This window comes from Trachurus trachurus, assembly GCF_905171665.1.
Source record: "Trachurus trachurus genome assembly, chromosome: 19".
NCBI lineage: Eukaryota > Metazoa > Chordata > Actinopteri > Carangiformes > Carangidae > Trachurus > Trachurus trachurus.
Genome location: NC_139913.1, coordinates 8,342,709 through 8,359,784, shown reverse-complemented (window position 1 = coordinate 8,359,784; position 17,076 = coordinate 8,342,709). Strand labels below are relative to the sequence as shown.

Sequence of the window (17,076 nt, the reverse complement as noted above, 5' to 3'; positions counted from 1 at the left end):
TACCCCCACCCCCTCCTCCTCCTCCCCCACACCGCCCCCCCCTCCTCTCCTCCACCCAGCTCCAACCCTCCTTATGTAACTAATGTGTGTTGTTTAGGCCCCTCATTAAGCCTCAGAAGAGAATTTTGTTTTTCTTTCTTTCGATCTTTAGTGTGAATGACTAAAAATGGATTATTGAATTAAATATATTTATCATTCGTCAAACAAAAGGAAAAGATTGCTCATCAGTTATAGTAATCTAGAGTGGGTTTTAACCCTTTCCTGGCAATAATAACTAATGACAGCTGTCACGGCTGCAGTTACATGGTTTCACCACTCGGGGGCACTTCTACATAGTGTGAGCAGATCCCTTCACCTGTGAGAAGGTTGCTCTGTTATTTTTTTGAAGCTGTCAGTGGTAAAACACTAAATAACACATTCACTTTATACATTTGATTGTAGCTGAATCGTAACCATATGAAGTCAGAGGGAGCTTCCAGCCAAGTGTTTCACTTTTCTCTGTATGTGTCCGTGTGCGTGAGGCCGGCCGGGAAGAGCACGTTTCCCCCCCACACACAATCATTGAAATGAGGAGGCTTGTCGAGACCGTGATGCGATTTCTCCTGCGCTGACAAACGGGACATTTGCGACGACGGGCCTGACGGAGCCACCGGTCTTCATCCCTTCACTGCCGTGCGGGCAGCGGTGTACAGACGACGGGAGACTCCCTCCTTCTTTGAGCACAGTTCACACTCTGAAGACAGGAAAGGGTTAAAGCAAACTTCATTTCTTAATGACTCAGGAAAACACTTTTTTGCAGATATTGTTTATTCCCAGAATTTTGTCTTTGAGGAAAAAAAAAAAAAGATAAGACTAATCTGGTTAGTCTGCATATTTTCTCTCCTCCCTCATCCTCTCCATTGTGGTATTTTTATATACAAGGCGCATCCCACGTTTTTGGTGTTAAAGAGTTTTGAAGAGTCCTGTTAGATTTGTATTGCCTAGTTAAATGTTCCTATAACCATAGTCCTATGTGATCCACCCTCTCTCTTCTCTCCTTCTTATATTTTCTTTGTTCTATTGAAGGCCAGGTTCTTTGGGGCATCCTGTACTCTGTAAGAGCAATAGCAGAAACTCCTACTTAGTGTCCCAACAATAGCAGAAGAGGCAGCCAGCAGTATGTTTTTGTTTTTAGTGTGAGTATTTGTATTTGTTTCTTGTACAAGGTGAACATTTAGCATTCAGTGCAGTTCAAATAAAAAGATACGATTCTGAGAACCAGCTGTCTGTGCCGACTGCTTGATTTGATCGACGCCCTGAAGTCAGCGTCATGTGTTTATTTCCTCATCAGATTCCTGCTTTCGATGTGTGTCATCCTCAGTTTTGTCTTGTGTCACAGGGGGGCGCTAAAGTGTCAATAAGTATTGATGAAAAGGAGATTGTATGAACTTTGTCAACTTTGTATCTGTAGTGGTTCAGGCTTAAATCAGAAAAATATTGTTCAACAACTTTGAATCAGTGAAGAAAAAGATGGACTGGGTGTTTTTTTTGTCTTTAATCTTAGAGAAGTCATTGTGTGTGTAGTTTTTGACTCGATAAGCCACTTCTCAAAAGAGGGTGATGGAAATTTTGATAAGACCTGATTCTTGCAAAAACAATGTGTTGCTCTTTTTATACAGACTTCAACTTTGCTTCACAGGCTGACCTGGACTATATTTAGCTGCAGGATGTTCCCATCCACCATCGCTCCAGTGAGTTATGAGTTAGAAATTATTCCACAAACACACGTCGCAAGGATGTGAAATGTCAAAACAAATGCAAACGGCAACAAAGAGGCTGCAAGTGAGTCAAATTTAATATTAATGCACTCCATAGAAAGAGGCAGAGTGTTTGGTTTACTCTTTTTTCCCCACCAGCATCACCACCACCCACTCTTTAACATCGACATGAGCTACTAAATCACACGTAAAAATGTCAGTAAACTTGTACGTCATTGTTTTCCCCCCTCCCGTCACAGAATGTAGGTTTTTATCTGTGCAAAATAAAATACTTCAAGACTCGAGTGGATCAAATGAAACACAGATAAAACGGGGAAGAACAAAGAAAAAAAAAAAAAAGGAGAAAAAGAAAAGGTATCGCCTCTGTGCGCTAACTCCTCTAGACAAATAAATAAATCCAACATCAGAGGGGGTGTGCAGAGGGATCAGCAATCAGGAAAAAACAGGTGCTCTTTAAATTTTAAACATACACACAAGGATTGGCATCCTCTCAGTTTTAAGCAAAAAATTTCTGTCAGGCAATTCTGTAAATGAAATTTCTCATCTAGTGCAGCTTCAGGATTTTCCTTAAATACAGTATATTTTCCTATATGTCCTAGAATTTCTCTCAGGTGGAGATAATTACTTTAATAACAAATAAGTAGACATCTGAGTATAGGAAGGCAAACTAAGTGGACTTGATGTGCTTTCAAAAAGGAGCAGTAATCAGGATTCTGTTTGTTGGTGCTGGTTTCTTTTTTTTCTATCACAGAGCTCACAGAACACATGCATTATTACAAGTTAAAGATTTACATTTTGGAGAAAGAAAACAAAACAAAAAAAAAGAAATGAAATGTAGATAGTAAGGTTCTCTCCCAGAGTGTCCAGTCAAGATTTAAGAGCTTGCACTTTCTTCTTTACCTCCCCCTCCCTCACTCACTCATTCACGCATTCATTCGTTCACTCGCTCACTCACTCGTCTTCGTCCTCCTCTTCCTCGCCGTCGGAGAGAGAGGCACAGGGGCGGATCTGGCGGTATCTGTCCAACCACTTCTCCACCATCTGGGTGACCAGGGGGTGGTTGCGGCGGCGAGAGCTCTTCTGCATGGCTGCCAGCATCCCTCCTTCTGTCACGCAGCAGTCCAGCCACTCCCGCAGCAGCTTCTCCTGCTGCTCCTCGTTCCCCATCTGAGTGCCACACAAATGGGAGAGAGGGGGGGGGGGCATTAAGACCACAGTCGCGCATCACAAACCCACTGAAATACTTCACAGCTGCATGCTGGAAGCAAATTGTGGCAACCTGGCAACACAGGCTGCTTTCATGTTTCCTCCAATATTACGTTTGTTTAATATGACTTCATGTCCACAGGTATGTTCAGTTTTCTGCTGCACTGATTCACAATTCACACAGCTCAGGAACTACTCTACTTTAAAACATCCAGTTTCACCCAGATGTTCATTTTATACATCAAAATAAACAGAAAACTAAAACATCTGTGGGTTTGTTTTCCTCCGAGCTTACCTCTTGCGCAGACAGGAAGTGAATGTGCAGCAGCTTCCTCTCGCTGTCCACCAGTGGTAGGAAAGTGACCGTGACATCATCGTCAGTATTGAGGTTGGCGCCCGCACCGCGATTGTCGTAGCCGTCGTTCTCCATGGCCACCAGGGCCGAGAAGTGGCCCCGCGTGTAGCCGAGGGCGATGGGGCTCTTCCAGCAGAAACTTTGCTCCCATAACAGAGGCAGGTACACACCTGAACACACACATACACACACACAAAGCAAGTCAGACCAGCTGGGAGCTGAACGTATGCCACCGCAATGGAGCCGCCTGGAAGCAACAGGCCCGGCAGCTGTGTGTGGATGTCAGTCGAGGCCAAGCGCCGTCTCAGATCTGACCTGACATCAGAAGTGGCTGCGTTTCAGCTGACTGCAAACAACTGGGTCATTGTGAGCAGAGAGCGGCTCAGTGGTGCCGCCCGGTGCCCTGCCTGCTTCTTCAGGAGTAACACCCCCTACCCCCACCCCCACCGCCACCACTCCATTCGTCACCCTATTCTGAACACTTCCTGCTCCTAACTCCTAACACACACCACCCATCAACAAAAAATACACACAGCTCATGTTTACGTGGGTGTTTGGCACCGGTTCTTCCCCAATTAATAACCTGTCAGACTGCACTCTGATTTCAGGTCATCAGAGGTGACTTCACTTATCCACTTTGTTTTTTTTGGTCACACCTTGAGTTATAAACAGACTCTGCTCTGTTCATGGATGTAGACTCACAGGCTTTTATAAATGCATAGTTCGCCGAGTGAGACCGAGCAACTTAAAAGGTCAGGTCATCTGAAGTAGGTCAGTTATGGACCTGTAGACACACGCACAGACACACACAGTGACATCTGCCTCTGCTCTAATACAAAACTCACTGGATGTTGTTGTGTTGGGCTGAAGAATTACATGTTAAAAGGGATTTTTAGGGACCACAAAACTGTCTGCTTTATAAGACGCAGCTGATGCTTTTAAATGTGTCTCATATGATTATATGTTTTTATGTAAAATGTCTATTTTACATAAGAGATAACATGAGATCCTCCAGGTTTCTGCCTCACCTTGAAAACGAGTGTATCCTAACGTTTCCCCACGGAAACTTTTGTAGTATTTCACTCCGTAGACTATGATGGGTCTGCGAAGAATGTGTGCGAGAACGAAAATGTGGGTCTGCTCCAGGCTGGCCCCGGGCTGAAATGAAAGAGACACACAAATACACACATCATACAGTAGTTGTAATCACATCAACTTCCACCCAGTTCACCCACATTCGATATAAACAGGACTAAGAATAGTGGTGCGATCGTATTGCCGACCACAGTGTCCTGTACAGTGTGAACCTGCGACACTGCAGCTCGGACTGCGTCTGCATGCCACCCCCTCTCATCTCTCAGCTGTACCATCTGAATAAGCAGAAAGCAGATTACATAACTGCTTTTTAAATATACTACAGCTACAATGACATTTCATGTTTAAAAAGGGGAGGGGGGCTTCAAAGTCATCCACACTTAAGGGAGAGGGGGGGATATATAAAAGCTGATCTTATCCTCTGGCTCTCATCTCCCCGTCTCTGCCAAAGCCTGAGATGAGGTTATCACATGGTAGCTTTTGCCGTGTTTGTTTACACTGCCGGTGGAGTGGCTCTCTGTGCTAAATGCCTGTAATCCCAAGGTCACATGTTGGGAAGGAGTGCTGCTTCAGCAGGCGTGCCAGCCAAGCAGATGAGCTGTCTGTCAATCTACAACTCCATCTTAGGCTATCGTGTCCTCGCCGTCATTCAGCGCACGCTCCGACTGTCCTGCCACTCTCCATCGCAATTCACCTCGCCGTCCTACCTGAGGGCTGATGAGCAGCACTCCAGAGGCATTAGGGATAAGACGGTGCTGATAAACACAGAGCGCTAAATTGCTTTCACCCTTTAGTGCATTTCTGAATGAGTGAGCATGCTGACTGCGGAGGAACAGCACAGTTAAAAGTTCAATCCATATTCAGACTTTTTAATCTTTCTCTCTCTGAGGTCTTTGTGTTTCTTCTATAACAGGAGGTCTGTCCATTAAATGGAAACTTAACTTTTAAATTTAAAACTTAACTTGAATTAAAAACTCCAACCATCACTGCTATGTCTGCTTTACAGCACATTACAAACCTACTCTGGAGGGTTTTTAATCACTTGTGGTGCTGGAGGCAGATCCTTGCTCGACTAGTACAAACACATAATATATAATGCACATGTGTAGCGCAAAGCAGTCGAGCTGTTTCACCAACCTACTGACCAATGTAAACAAGGATATAAAAGAAATATAGTATACACAGGGGAAAAAATATGGTTTATAAATAATTTATGAGGAAGTGTGTGTATTAGGCCTGGAGAATTCAGTGTATTTGTGAGTCACTGAATTTAAAATGTACATAACTCTGTTTGTTTACAACAAAAGTCCATGGGGCCTTTGTCCTCTTTATCTTGGTATGTTGATGAAAACCAAACACGGAGACGGTTTACAATTTGCTTCCACTGGTGCCAAAAATGAGGAAGCGGTTACAGTCCAACAATTAACAACTTTTCTGTTATAAAACCACATTTGGATTCCCAATCATCAAATATACATGAGGCTTCCTGTGAGAATACATCAATTTATTTGCTGTATTTCCCGACTAATTCTCCTCATAACGGACTTCACAGGCCGACCACCCCCCCCCACACACACACACATATACACACACCACCATGTCTTTTGCTTGATAGAGGACTGTAGGGAGGAAGTGAGTAAACCAGGAGGAACCTCATAATTACCTGGCTGGCCAAAGACAGGATGAACGCCCAATCCTCCTGCCACTGTTCCTCTCTCAGGGAGAAATGCAAACCAAAGCTCTGCGAGTACCATGACTCCCACTCCTTCCAGCGTGTGTAAAACCTGAAAAAAGGAAGAAAAAAAAAACATTCACAAGTTAATTTCAATACAGTAGTAGGACTGCTGTGGAAGCATCCAGCAGGTTATTTATCCTTCTCCATAACTGCTATTAAATAAAAGACATTTAACTCTAAAATTAGAGTCTAGACTAAACCTTGTTAGGCATATTGATCCAAATCACCCTCGTATCTACTGCAGTGCATATTAAAAGGAGAACATCTCTTTCACTTGTCATTTTACTAAGTAATCAAACCTGTTCTATTTGAATGCACGAGAGAAGTTATGCAAATATATGGAGGAAATGTTTCTATAGCCTGCAGGTCCAAGTAAAACCACGTAACTGACAGCCGAGCCTGGCTCTCCACTGGTGGCAGGCAACCAGGAAAAAGGCAGCAACCTTTGCCCTTTGCTCAAATTTCACACTTGTGTCACTGTTTGGAGAAAAAAGTCTTTCATTTCCTTTTAAAAATCTAAGCAGCTCCACTGCTGCAGCTTGGTTTTTATACCTTAACCAGGACACTGTTTTTTTTTCTTTCTTTAAAAAAAAAAAAAAAATGCAACAGTCAGACTTATTTCTTGTTGAGTATAATCTGAATCTAATTGTGTCATTTGATAGAGACACTTCTGAACATGAAACCTGATGCAGAGTTCACTGGATGTGTGTGACTTTTGGCCTCTATGGCCTTTATGGATGGACATCTCACCAGTGGGAGCAGTCGTGCAGGCTGTCATGGAGGGTCTTGCGGAGGACAGAGTCCTTGTCGTAGATGCCCCAGGTGGCCTGCAGAACGGAGTCCAACAGACAGTCGCCGGCCGTGCGGTTCCACAGGGCGTACAGACGACTGTCCAGGCGAGTGCCCAGCTCCAGAGACCAGTTTATGACGGGAGACTCCTCTTCCAACTCTGGACAGACATACGAGACAAAATGCATTGTGTGTTTGTCAAAGAAGAGTTACCTTTATCACTTCAGACCAACCAGAATTAAAATAGAGATTTGTTTAAAAAAAAAAAAATCACCAACTGGGAGTCTTTAATCTAGTCACAAAAACACTCAGCATGGCAGCATAGACTCTGTGTTGAGCATTACAGATATGCAGCTTCTGCAGCGAGCTGTTATGGAGACAAATTGAGCGTTGCAAAACCTGCTTTTCCGCATTTTTCTTTCCGGGAATATTATTATAAAACACACCTTTATTGATTTCACAGCTTGTTTCTACACAAAAACACAAAAAATCCCAAACATCTGCCTTCAGTCATCCAGTTTATGGAGGCTTAAATAGGTCATAAGACTCCCCTGGTGCCTTCGGTACACCATAATAATAATAATCATGTATGTTCACAAACACACACACACACACACAGAGTCCTGGGAGTGTGACACTGGTTTGGTGTGTGGGAGGGAAACCAGTGAGCTCAATTAACCTAATAAGAAAGGGGACAGAAGATGGAGCAGGAGGCGGTGAGCAGGTTGGAGAAAAGAGCAGCACAAGAGCAGATGCTGGTTTTTAGACACGAGGCCCTTCCAAAACTCAGCACGTCTCAACACATGTGACTCAACCAACATGAATACAAAAGTGGGACACATGCAGATAGCAGATAGGACCATGAATAAATCTTGGATACCTTTCTGCACGTCTCGATCCAACACCTCGTCAAACAGCTTCTCTTGGACAGCAGGCGGCAGGTCCTCGATATCTGCGCAGACACATGGGAAAGATATAATGTTTTCATGCTCATTATAAGCTAATGGTACCAAGGGCAAGAGAAACGCTGTAGTAATGACACACAGAGGGGATATTCTTTGCAATTACATTCACTGGCTGACATTTTGTCAATGGCACACTGTAAACACAAGCTCTGTGCAGCATGTTGTGTTTCTGTGTGTGTATTGAACTGTGCACACACAAAGCCAGAACACTGGTGGCCATTCTCCGGCTCAATAGTGAATGGCACTGGCTTTGTCTGAGAGAGAAAGACACACAGAAATAGAGGGAGAGTGCCTTGCAGCTGGCCCTGGGCCAAACTCAGTCTGCAAAGAAATATTTGGCATAGCACAAGGGGGGAGAAAAATCATATCTATCAGTGGAGCCTGCATAATCTTTCATCCCAGCGGCACTGGCAGCCCCGAATCACAATACAACTAGTAGTTCTGAAAAGCAAAGTGCATGTCATTTCGGCGAAGACATTACGCCACAGGGACAGGACACTGAGCCGCTGTTTCTCTCTGAGCTATGCTGCACAACAAGGCCGGGCGTCATTCCTCCCATTCTCCAGTGAGAGGGAAAAACAGCCAAGGTCTCGCACTGAAATGCTGCACATTTGAAATATTTAGAGAAATGTTCTTGAAATGATAGAGTGCAGGATCCAAAATTTCAAAACTAAATTTTCCCTGGCAGAGCGAGCACAGCTTGAAATATTACATCACAAATGTCCAGATTGATCGTTGGGGTGAAGGTTGTTTAAGGCCCAAGAAGGGATTAACTGAGGAGGAGGGGGGGTTTCAGATTACACGTATGGATGGAAGCCCCGTGGGTGAAGTTATGTGATCATCGATATGTCACAGCATACCTGCAGGCAGGGTGAAGGTGACCAGGTCAGTGAGGAAGTAACAGGCAAAGTCTCCTTTGCGTTGATGTAGTGAAGCTGCAATTTCCCTGCGGATCTGCTCCGTCAGGTCGGGGCACACCATGGAGGGGATGCACTTAGCTGCCTGCTGGTTCACCTTTAAAAAAGACATGCACACAGATGGATGATACACTCAACCTGCTTACATTCATTTATTCACACCCGTGTGACAATAGAGGGTATGCGTTTACGTCACGTTGCTCTGGGACACGTCTCTTTTGTTCGGACTGAGTGGTAAAACAAACCTCCCTCATTGTGGCGAAGGATAGCGGTGGATTGGACACATAAACCAGGTAATATACTGTATGTAGTTATCAAAACAAATTGAGGTCAGAAGGACTCGACAATGATCCGTACCAGCTCCCCAAAACCAGAAATCACTGAATCATTTCAAAATTATTATTAACAGCCATTAGATTTAAACAGAAACTAAAGTTAACCCTCCTCCTTCAGTAGCCTATCTACATGCCCTATACAGTCACATTGTTGACGTTGTGTTTTAATCAATCCTGTAACACACACTGTGTGACCGCGGTACCGGCAGAGTGACAGACAGGCTCATTGTTAATGTGCAGAGGGAAATTACAGCTGTTACTGTCTCCCAACAATTAAACCTGAGTTGCTTCTATACTGAAAAACTCTGACATGTCAAACTGTAGGATGTGTTAGAGGACTAATTCATCTGTCTAACCATCATAACTATGACACCTGAAACGGTTAACACAGCCGATCGATCGAAAAAAAGATTACCGCTTGAGTGAATTTACTTTCTGAAAACAGGTTCTTGAATGTAACTCGGTCCAAGTAAGACGTATCCTCAAGATATTTAGCAGTTCTGTTAGGTCATGTACGATGTACATGCTGACAAAGTTAGACATGTCAGACATGTATGGGCTCGGAGAAAATCGCTTTGTTACTTTCGTCGATTTTAAATTTTGCCACTCGCCTTTTGCCACTCAGTGGGCGTTCCACCATGACGTCAAGTGCATACCCTCTATTGCAAACCACTTTGTTCCCATATAAGAGAATATCAAAACAATAAGTTATAGTATGAAATGATCCCCCGATTCTACTGATTTCATATATAAAGAGGATTTTTGAACCTATTTGGTATTTTAAGGATTAAATTCTACCGTTCACAGTGAATTGTTTGACAGTGCGGCCCTTTGTGACACTCCTAATCGTTGCTTGCCCTCCTTGCAAACCACATCAGCTCTGTGGCATCACGTCCATTAGGAACCAGTGACAGGACTGCAGCCAGGCTAATCCTCCACCTAATCCTCAAAGTGCACTTCCGCTGTAATTATAGGCATTACAGGCATCTGCTATATATCGTCTACTCTGGTGCAGAACAATTATAGAGCGACGTGGTTGACGAGGAGAAGACCAGAATAGTATCAAAATTACAGGAGCATTTCTGACTTTATATGTAGATGACAAAGTATATTGTCAGACTTTTTACAATGCCTTCTCTACAAGATGGTGCAGATTTATATTCTGATTGATTCTGTTACTTGTATAATATCAATGCAGAAAGGGTTTCATTGAGACAAGCTGTTACACAAGCTCACAGTACATTCTGTGTCATCTTACTAAAAAGGAGATGGAACAGTAAGCAAAGTGAAATCTGTAAGTCTTCTTACCTCTGTTAGCAGGATGGCTAACATGTCCTGCCTCTGGAAGCGAATAGCCAGATGGACCAGGGTGAAGCCTACGTCAAAGGCAGAGGACCGGTTGAGGAGCTGCACCTCGTCAGCTGTGAGCTGCCGAGCGATGTCTCCTCCGGACGACTTGTAGGCTTCCACTGCCGCCAGGTCTCCCTCCACGACGCCTGCAGCGGAGGGAAGGAAGGAAGGAGGTAGGGAAGGAAGGAAGGAAGGAAGGAAAGGAAGAAGGCAGGAAGAAAGGCAGGTCAGAAAATAGGCAACAAATGCTGGCACTGGAAAATAAAAATGCATCAAGGCCTGCAGTTGCTCTTCCAGGAATTCAAGTACACCGGCTGTTGAAGTTAGATGGAGCCCACAGCACATCTACATTGTTTACAATCTATGTTTAAAGGAACAAAGAACAGTTGGTGATCAGAAAAAAAGAAAAAAAAATCCATACTCCACAGCTGTCTCAACTTAAACTGCAGTCTGTGTGTGTACAAACACCTGCTGTCAGTACAAGCCATATTCACCATATTCAGTGAAGAAATACTGAATATTAGACAGACACATGCAACAGCATCACAAAAGACATCATAACCTTCATGCAGGAAGTGTTTATTGCAGGGCTGTTGTATAGGACTAGCTAGGTGACTGAATCTACAGTGATAAATACCAGTGTTTCCCCAATTCAAACAAGTCTGCAAAGAAAATGAATTAATGCAGAAAGACATGGGAATCCTTTTAAAAGAGGCCTTTGCTTTGTAAATGGATTAGACCGGCTCTTGGAGCAGCTCCAACTCCATGTCCTTGCTTGTAATAGAAACAAGATGTAACAGACAGCTTGCCATGTTAAATGGGGAAGAGCAGAAATATCCATCAAACTGTGCCAACTCATCATACCGTTGTCAGTCACGAGCAATTAATATTCAAATCTGGGGGGAAGATCTGCATGGCAAATTCAACTAGAGGAAAAAAAAGAGTTAAAAGTTAGAAGAACTGGGAGCGAACAGAGCGCTGCAGCTCTTGACGTCAATCCACAGCTCAGATGACCTCTAGATGTTGCCACTAGCTAACCCAGTGTGAGAACAGTTATCACACTGTCGGGCTACTACACAGCAGAACAGACAGAGCAGTGTAGCTTCTAATGCAGCACTATCAGAGAGCTGTGGCAGACAGAGGACAGCCTGTGCAGATTAGCGTCCACCCCGCCTCCCCCAACCCCTCCTGTCTTTTGGACCTTGTAGTCTCAACATCTGTTATGAGTGAAATGAGCGGCGGCTAGGTAGCACAGTCAACGCTGCAGCGCCGGCTAATTTGAACACACTGCCTTGCCGGAGAGAACATCCTCACATAAGGCCAGAGGACGTTGGTTACCTTGAGTGAACCTGGATTTGGACATGCAAAGGATGTCAGGTCTCCTTTTTTCCCCCACATGCTGGGTGCTATTTTGCAAACACACAGACCCATAAATAGATACCCAGCGATTTTGGATGCTTTGTAGCTACCGCCATGCCTGGACACTGTGTGCAAAAGTAAAGAATACAGCGATCTGTTTTGAAGGTGGTTTGCTTGGTTTAGAGTTGTCACGGTAAAAACAAAGTGTCCTTGATGGCGGCGTTGCAGCAAAACAAATTGGTGAAATGAAAACGATTCTTTAATTTGTTGATTTTGTTTGTCATCATTTGGTCCCTTTGTCTCTGAGGATGCGGAACAAATATGGCAGAGGCTTCCTGATGGCCTAATGGTTAAGGCGCAAACCACAAGATGGCAAATTTCCATGGTTCAATTCCAGCCAAGAGCTGTGCGTCATGTAATACACCACTCACTCTCTCTTCATTTGTTTCCCGTCTCCTTCTATGCCGTCCCATTTAATAAAAAAAAAGAAAATGCCAAAAAGAAACAGCAGAATTGAAAGGAAAGCAATTTTGAATAATAGAAAATATTAAAAATTATATAGTTTTATCTTTAGAATATAAAATAGGAAGTAATTTCCCAAAGACGACAGTTCTCAATCTCATTTCACAAACAAATTTTTTGATACTATTATTTTTATAATCAAGAGCACTTTATGGGTCCCAGGCTTACTACATGTGAAACTGTTTGAGAGTTTAGCATCTGCTTCCTTTTAACATTAACTTCTCATTTACTAACCACCCCAGTGGCATTGTGTGAAGGTTAGTACATAGTGTGAACCTCACAATATCATCATTTATGAGCCAACCAGCTAGCCAACATCAGGCGTGCGTGAAAACGAAAAGACGACCAAGACCAACTCTCAACAAATGGCTCCTCTATGTTTAACAAACCTACAACAAGACCGATTACACTCATGCTCATAGGTTTTTGTCTCTGGTCTCTCTTGTCCAATCACCTTCGCACATCATGCAAGTTGTGAAAGACTGCACGCTAATATTAGACACAGTTTACTGCATGGTTTCACACAACACGACCACAATAAACTACTGTAATATGACATAGTGAGCATCCAGAGAGACATTCACCTTGCGTTGCTGCTTAAACCAATCTAATAATAAAGACATTACAAACCATTGGGGGCTGAAAAGAGATAGAAACTCTGTCTACAAACTGATATAAATTATTTAAGGTGTAATTTTGTTGTTGCTATGGGTCACTGACATCATTTTTTAGCCCATCAGATAACAATTCAGCTGATCACCGTTTCAAGCGCTTGAAGGCAAAACAGCTTCTCCACAATGTTTTTTTTTAATAATCACTGTAAATAAATAAACTGATTTTGCTTTTCATGATGTTGTGTGCAAACTATGAGCTTAATATGTTTATACAAACTAGCATTATCTGCAATTTCAAGACACGCCAGTTGCAGTCTTTAATAAAAAACAAAAGAGAAATATTACACAAACAGAGTCTGTTTCCGCTAATGGGAAAGCAGAATCAATGGGATCATACCACTTTGGTCCAAATGCAGAACTCTGAAAAAACACAGACCAGAAATGTGGGGAAACAGTAGAGTAAAGAGAGATCAAGTTGTGAGACCTGAGGAAGTGCTTGGCTTGGTCATAATGTGCTGCTCTACTCAGGCACTTCCTCCCTCAAAACGACAACACACTTTGAAGAGCCCAACTGTAGCACAAGCAGCATAACTAAAAGGGGTCAGCTGACAAAGCGTGAACAGAAAGGCAGGGCAGGAGTGAGAATTAAAATCGAAAAAAGCCAGTCAAAGGCCTGGAAATGTCAAAAGGTGCATGTAGGACACGAGTGAGAAAAGAAACTATGCCAGTGTCACCTAAGAGTAATGTTTTCTGTTCCCTAAAAACAAGCTCAAGAGGGCAACCAGTGCAAAGGTCATTAGGACACTGATCATGTGCTGCGTTCATGCTTGTTTTGCTTTTTTTGTGGACTGGTGTTCATGTCTTGTCAGGGCTATTTTTGCCTCCTGGGGGCCCCTCCTCAGCACATAAGCACCACTGTTTACAGGGTGTGTTGACTGCCGGCCAGGAGAGCCTCTGGTCTGCAGGCTCCACACTCCCTGCACTGCCCAGACGGCCCATTCATCCCCACCGGCTGGGAAGCACTCACACCCTCTCAGTTTCTCAAAGACTCTCTTCTCAGTGGCACAGCAAGGACGGCTGGGGGGGGCGGGGGGGTTCAGTGATGAGCTGGATCAAATTCCCACTAGCCATTTAGCTACACATCTTTATTATACTGCCATTCAGCATCATTTCTGCTTTTGTTGATGATGAGCATTGTCTCACTCCGGTGGAGTAGATTCCACCTGAGAACACCACCTTGTCAAATGAAACCGCTTCTCACGGAGCTTGCCAGGCCCATGTTTTCTAAAAATCCTGTTGTAGTCTCATATTTGGACTCTAGACAATGACACATTTTTGTCATTCATTAATAAAAACACTGAGTGGATAACACCACTCTGAAACCTTGGCCTTCGCAGGGTGAGGCACCATCTGCTCTGTAATAAAACAGAACTAAGCGGAAACTAAATGTTTGGCCTTGGGGACAAAAACAATCAGAAAATGTTGCTTCTGACTGGAGCGACTCGGTCTGTCGTTACTCAGCATGACATCATGGGAGGAAACAAAAAGCTGGTTTGACAATAGATCTGTTTTCACAAGGAGAAAATGGGACACGGGTATGGATTCTTGTACTAGTAAAGCTATTCAGGTGAGCCACAGGGGGAAAGGAGGGCAACTGTATTTTCACATAATCTGAGCTAAGTTAATACTTTGACCATTTGTCTTCATTACTGTGGAATGCATGGGACACAGTAGACACAAAGAGTGTAAGTATTATTGCCACGTCCATTTGCATTACTGTGCAAACCACTCATAATTTCTCGTTTGACATATAATCTCATTTTGAAAATGCTAAAATATGTGATAAAAATGACTTTGACATCTTTAAATGGCTTGCTTTGTCCAACCAATTGTCTACACCCCCAAAATATATCATTTACAATAAAAAAAATGTCTACAGAATGATCATATAATCCCAGTAACCCACATACGAGTGACATGCAGTGTCATAAGAACTCACCAGCACATGCATTGAGGAACAGCCAGTCTGTTTTCCTCATTCTGTTTCTAATCTGCTTTAGCTTCTTGAAGTCGACCTCCTGCTCCTCTTTGCTGCTCATGGCTCCAGCTGCAAGCTCTATCCTCTGGAAGTCCATTTTAACATTGTCTTCCCTCTTGGCCATCGGAGGTGACCTCCTTTGGCCCTGGCCACCACTGCAACTGCTCCTCCATCGCGCCCTGTCCTGTTCATTGATCAAAGGTGACGGCTCTGCAGACTCTGCCATGGCTTCCTGCTTGTTGGGTTTGGGGCGGTCACACACCACACATTTTGTAGTTTTGGGCCAGTTCTGGTAAGTACAGACTGTGCATGTCCAGTGCTGCTGGTGGGTGTTGAGTCTGTTTCTGTCATTGTACTCCTCACAGGGGTCCACAGGTGAGTGGAGAGCAGGACGGCAGCCTGCGTTGGAGCCTGAAGTCTGTGGGGACTCGGTGGGGCTGCTGGTCCTCGGACGCTGACACAGGCACTGCGTGCAGCGGATTGCGCGGGGCCAGTTCAGGTAGGTGCACATCTGGCAGGACCACTTGTTGGCAAGCTCAGCCATGCTGGCTGACCTAACCCTTGGCCTAGCACTGGAGTCAGGGCAGATGAGGAGGCTGCTGCCACTCTCAGTTCTGGGAGGGTCCCACTCTACGCTGGGATCCAGGTCAGGACTGTTCTTGTAAGGTTCCTCCGTGATGATGGGACCCATCGACCTCTGTGCACGACACATTGTGCACTTGACTGCAGAGGGCCAGTTTTCGAAGGTGCAGTAGTCACAGGGCCACTTAATCTTCTGTTCCGTCATTGTGGATCGCTTTGGTTGACTAAACTGTGGTGATAAATGAAATAACAGTCAGATCAGATGTGAGTCATAAACACGAGTTTTGGGAATCATCTCGAGGGTCAATAAATACGATTAACTAGTTATGTGCTTGAGATACATAAATCAAATGAAGAGAGTTATTCCAAGTATGTGTTCCTGCAGTTTGCAAACTAACTTGCATCTAGTCGGGCATCTTCAATGACACTGGCAGGCTGAGATTTGGTGTTATTGACAGACTAAAATTGCCTGTCAGCTATTAATAGCCGATTAAAAGTATGTGCGCGGTGAAGAGCCTGGCTTTAATTCACGTGAACGGGTGGCTTTGCTGCATTTACCATGTAGTTATGTTCCAGTCTTTAGTGTTAGCTCTGCTAGCTGGCACGGCTAGCCCACACAGCTAGCATTCACAGCGACCGTCAATTTTTAACCGTTATGGGGGCATTTAATGACACATACAGTCACGGGACATTTAATTTACCGGGGTATTTAAAGAAAACATGTCACACACTTACCGTTTTGCGGCTGCGCTCGTTTCTCAAGTGCTGCTGAAAACCACAACAAACCCTTCTTGTCCAGTTCCCCTCCTCCTCCTCCTCCTCCTCCTCCTCCTGCTCTATCAAACCTTTCCCTAACCGAGTTATTTCGACTCCTTCGGTCTCTCACATTTTTACCTTTCTGGATACATTAACCTCTCGCAGAGTAAACCACACCTTGGCAAAGCCCGTGTGCTCCTCGAATCATGGTATAAATCCGCGACACTCCATGGTTTACATTGCCTCCGTGTTGTTTAATGGCGGCGACAGTGAGACAAATGAGTAGCACAGCCAAAATAAACGCTAGCCTGCCTTCGTCACCAATCATCTGGCTCAGGGCTCGATGCGATTGGCTGAGAGACAGTACTGTGAGGCGTTGGGGGCCCGTCGGAAACAATACAACCTCAGATTTACTAAGATTCGTGAGCGGTTCAAAAGAATGGAGTGATATGAATTTTAGAGAAGAAAAATAGGCCCAGCTATATTTCTTCATTACTTTTACTATTTATTTTCTGATCATTTGGCCCACCATACTTAGTCTCTAACCTGAAATACTTAATCTCTATGTTATGTTAAATGCCGTAAATCAACTTCTACACAGCGATTGACCACAGGAGACTAAGATATCCCAGCTTTTTTGAGACAGTAAAGGCGTCACCAGTTATAGTAGTTGCGGGGTGAAATTTGTCCACTGGAAAGTT

At 44.0% G+C, this 17,076-nt stretch overlaps 1 protein-coding gene across 1 annotated transcript; it reads right to left on the bottom strand.

Annotated features, from left to right (window-relative positions):
* Positions 1 to 81: 81 nt before the first annotated feature.
* zranb1a (zinc finger, RAN-binding domain containing 1a) lies at positions 82 to 16,930 on the bottom strand. Its single transcript, XM_083993659.1, has 11 exons — positions 16,532 to 16,930; positions 16,355 to 16,498; positions 14,999 to 15,848; positions 10,463 to 10,650; positions 8,763 to 8,916; positions 7,818 to 7,889; positions 6,899 to 7,097; positions 6,077 to 6,197; positions 4,347 to 4,476; positions 3,259 to 3,488; positions 82 to 2,924 (listed from the first exon to the last, which is right to left on the bottom strand). The coding sequence occupies exons 3-11, from the start codon at positions 15,822 to 15,824 to the stop codon at positions 2,709 to 2,711; spliced, it is 2,136 nt and encodes a 711-aa protein (XP_083849785.1). The 5' UTR covers positions 15,825 to 15,848; positions 16,355 to 16,498; positions 16,532 to 16,930; the 3' UTR covers positions 82 to 2,708.
* Positions 16,931 to 17,076: the final 146 nt, after the last annotated feature.

What these genes read in the sequence shown, in the direction of transcription:
- zranb1a (XM_083993659.1), bottom strand. Translation starts at nt 15,824, where the DNA reads ATGACGGAACAGAAGATTAAGTGGCCCTGTGACTACTGCACCTTCGAA. An exon ending in TCCTGTCTTTGGCCAGCCAG is followed by an intron (nt 4,477 to 6,076) that starts GTAATTATGAGG and finishes CTTTCATTTCAG; the next exon opens with CCCGGGGCCAGCCTGGAGCA. An exon ending in ACTTCCTGTCTGCGCAAGAG is followed by an intron (nt 2,925 to 3,258) that starts GTAAGCTCGGAG and finishes TGTGGCACTCAG; the next exon opens with ATGGGGAACGAGGAGCAGCA.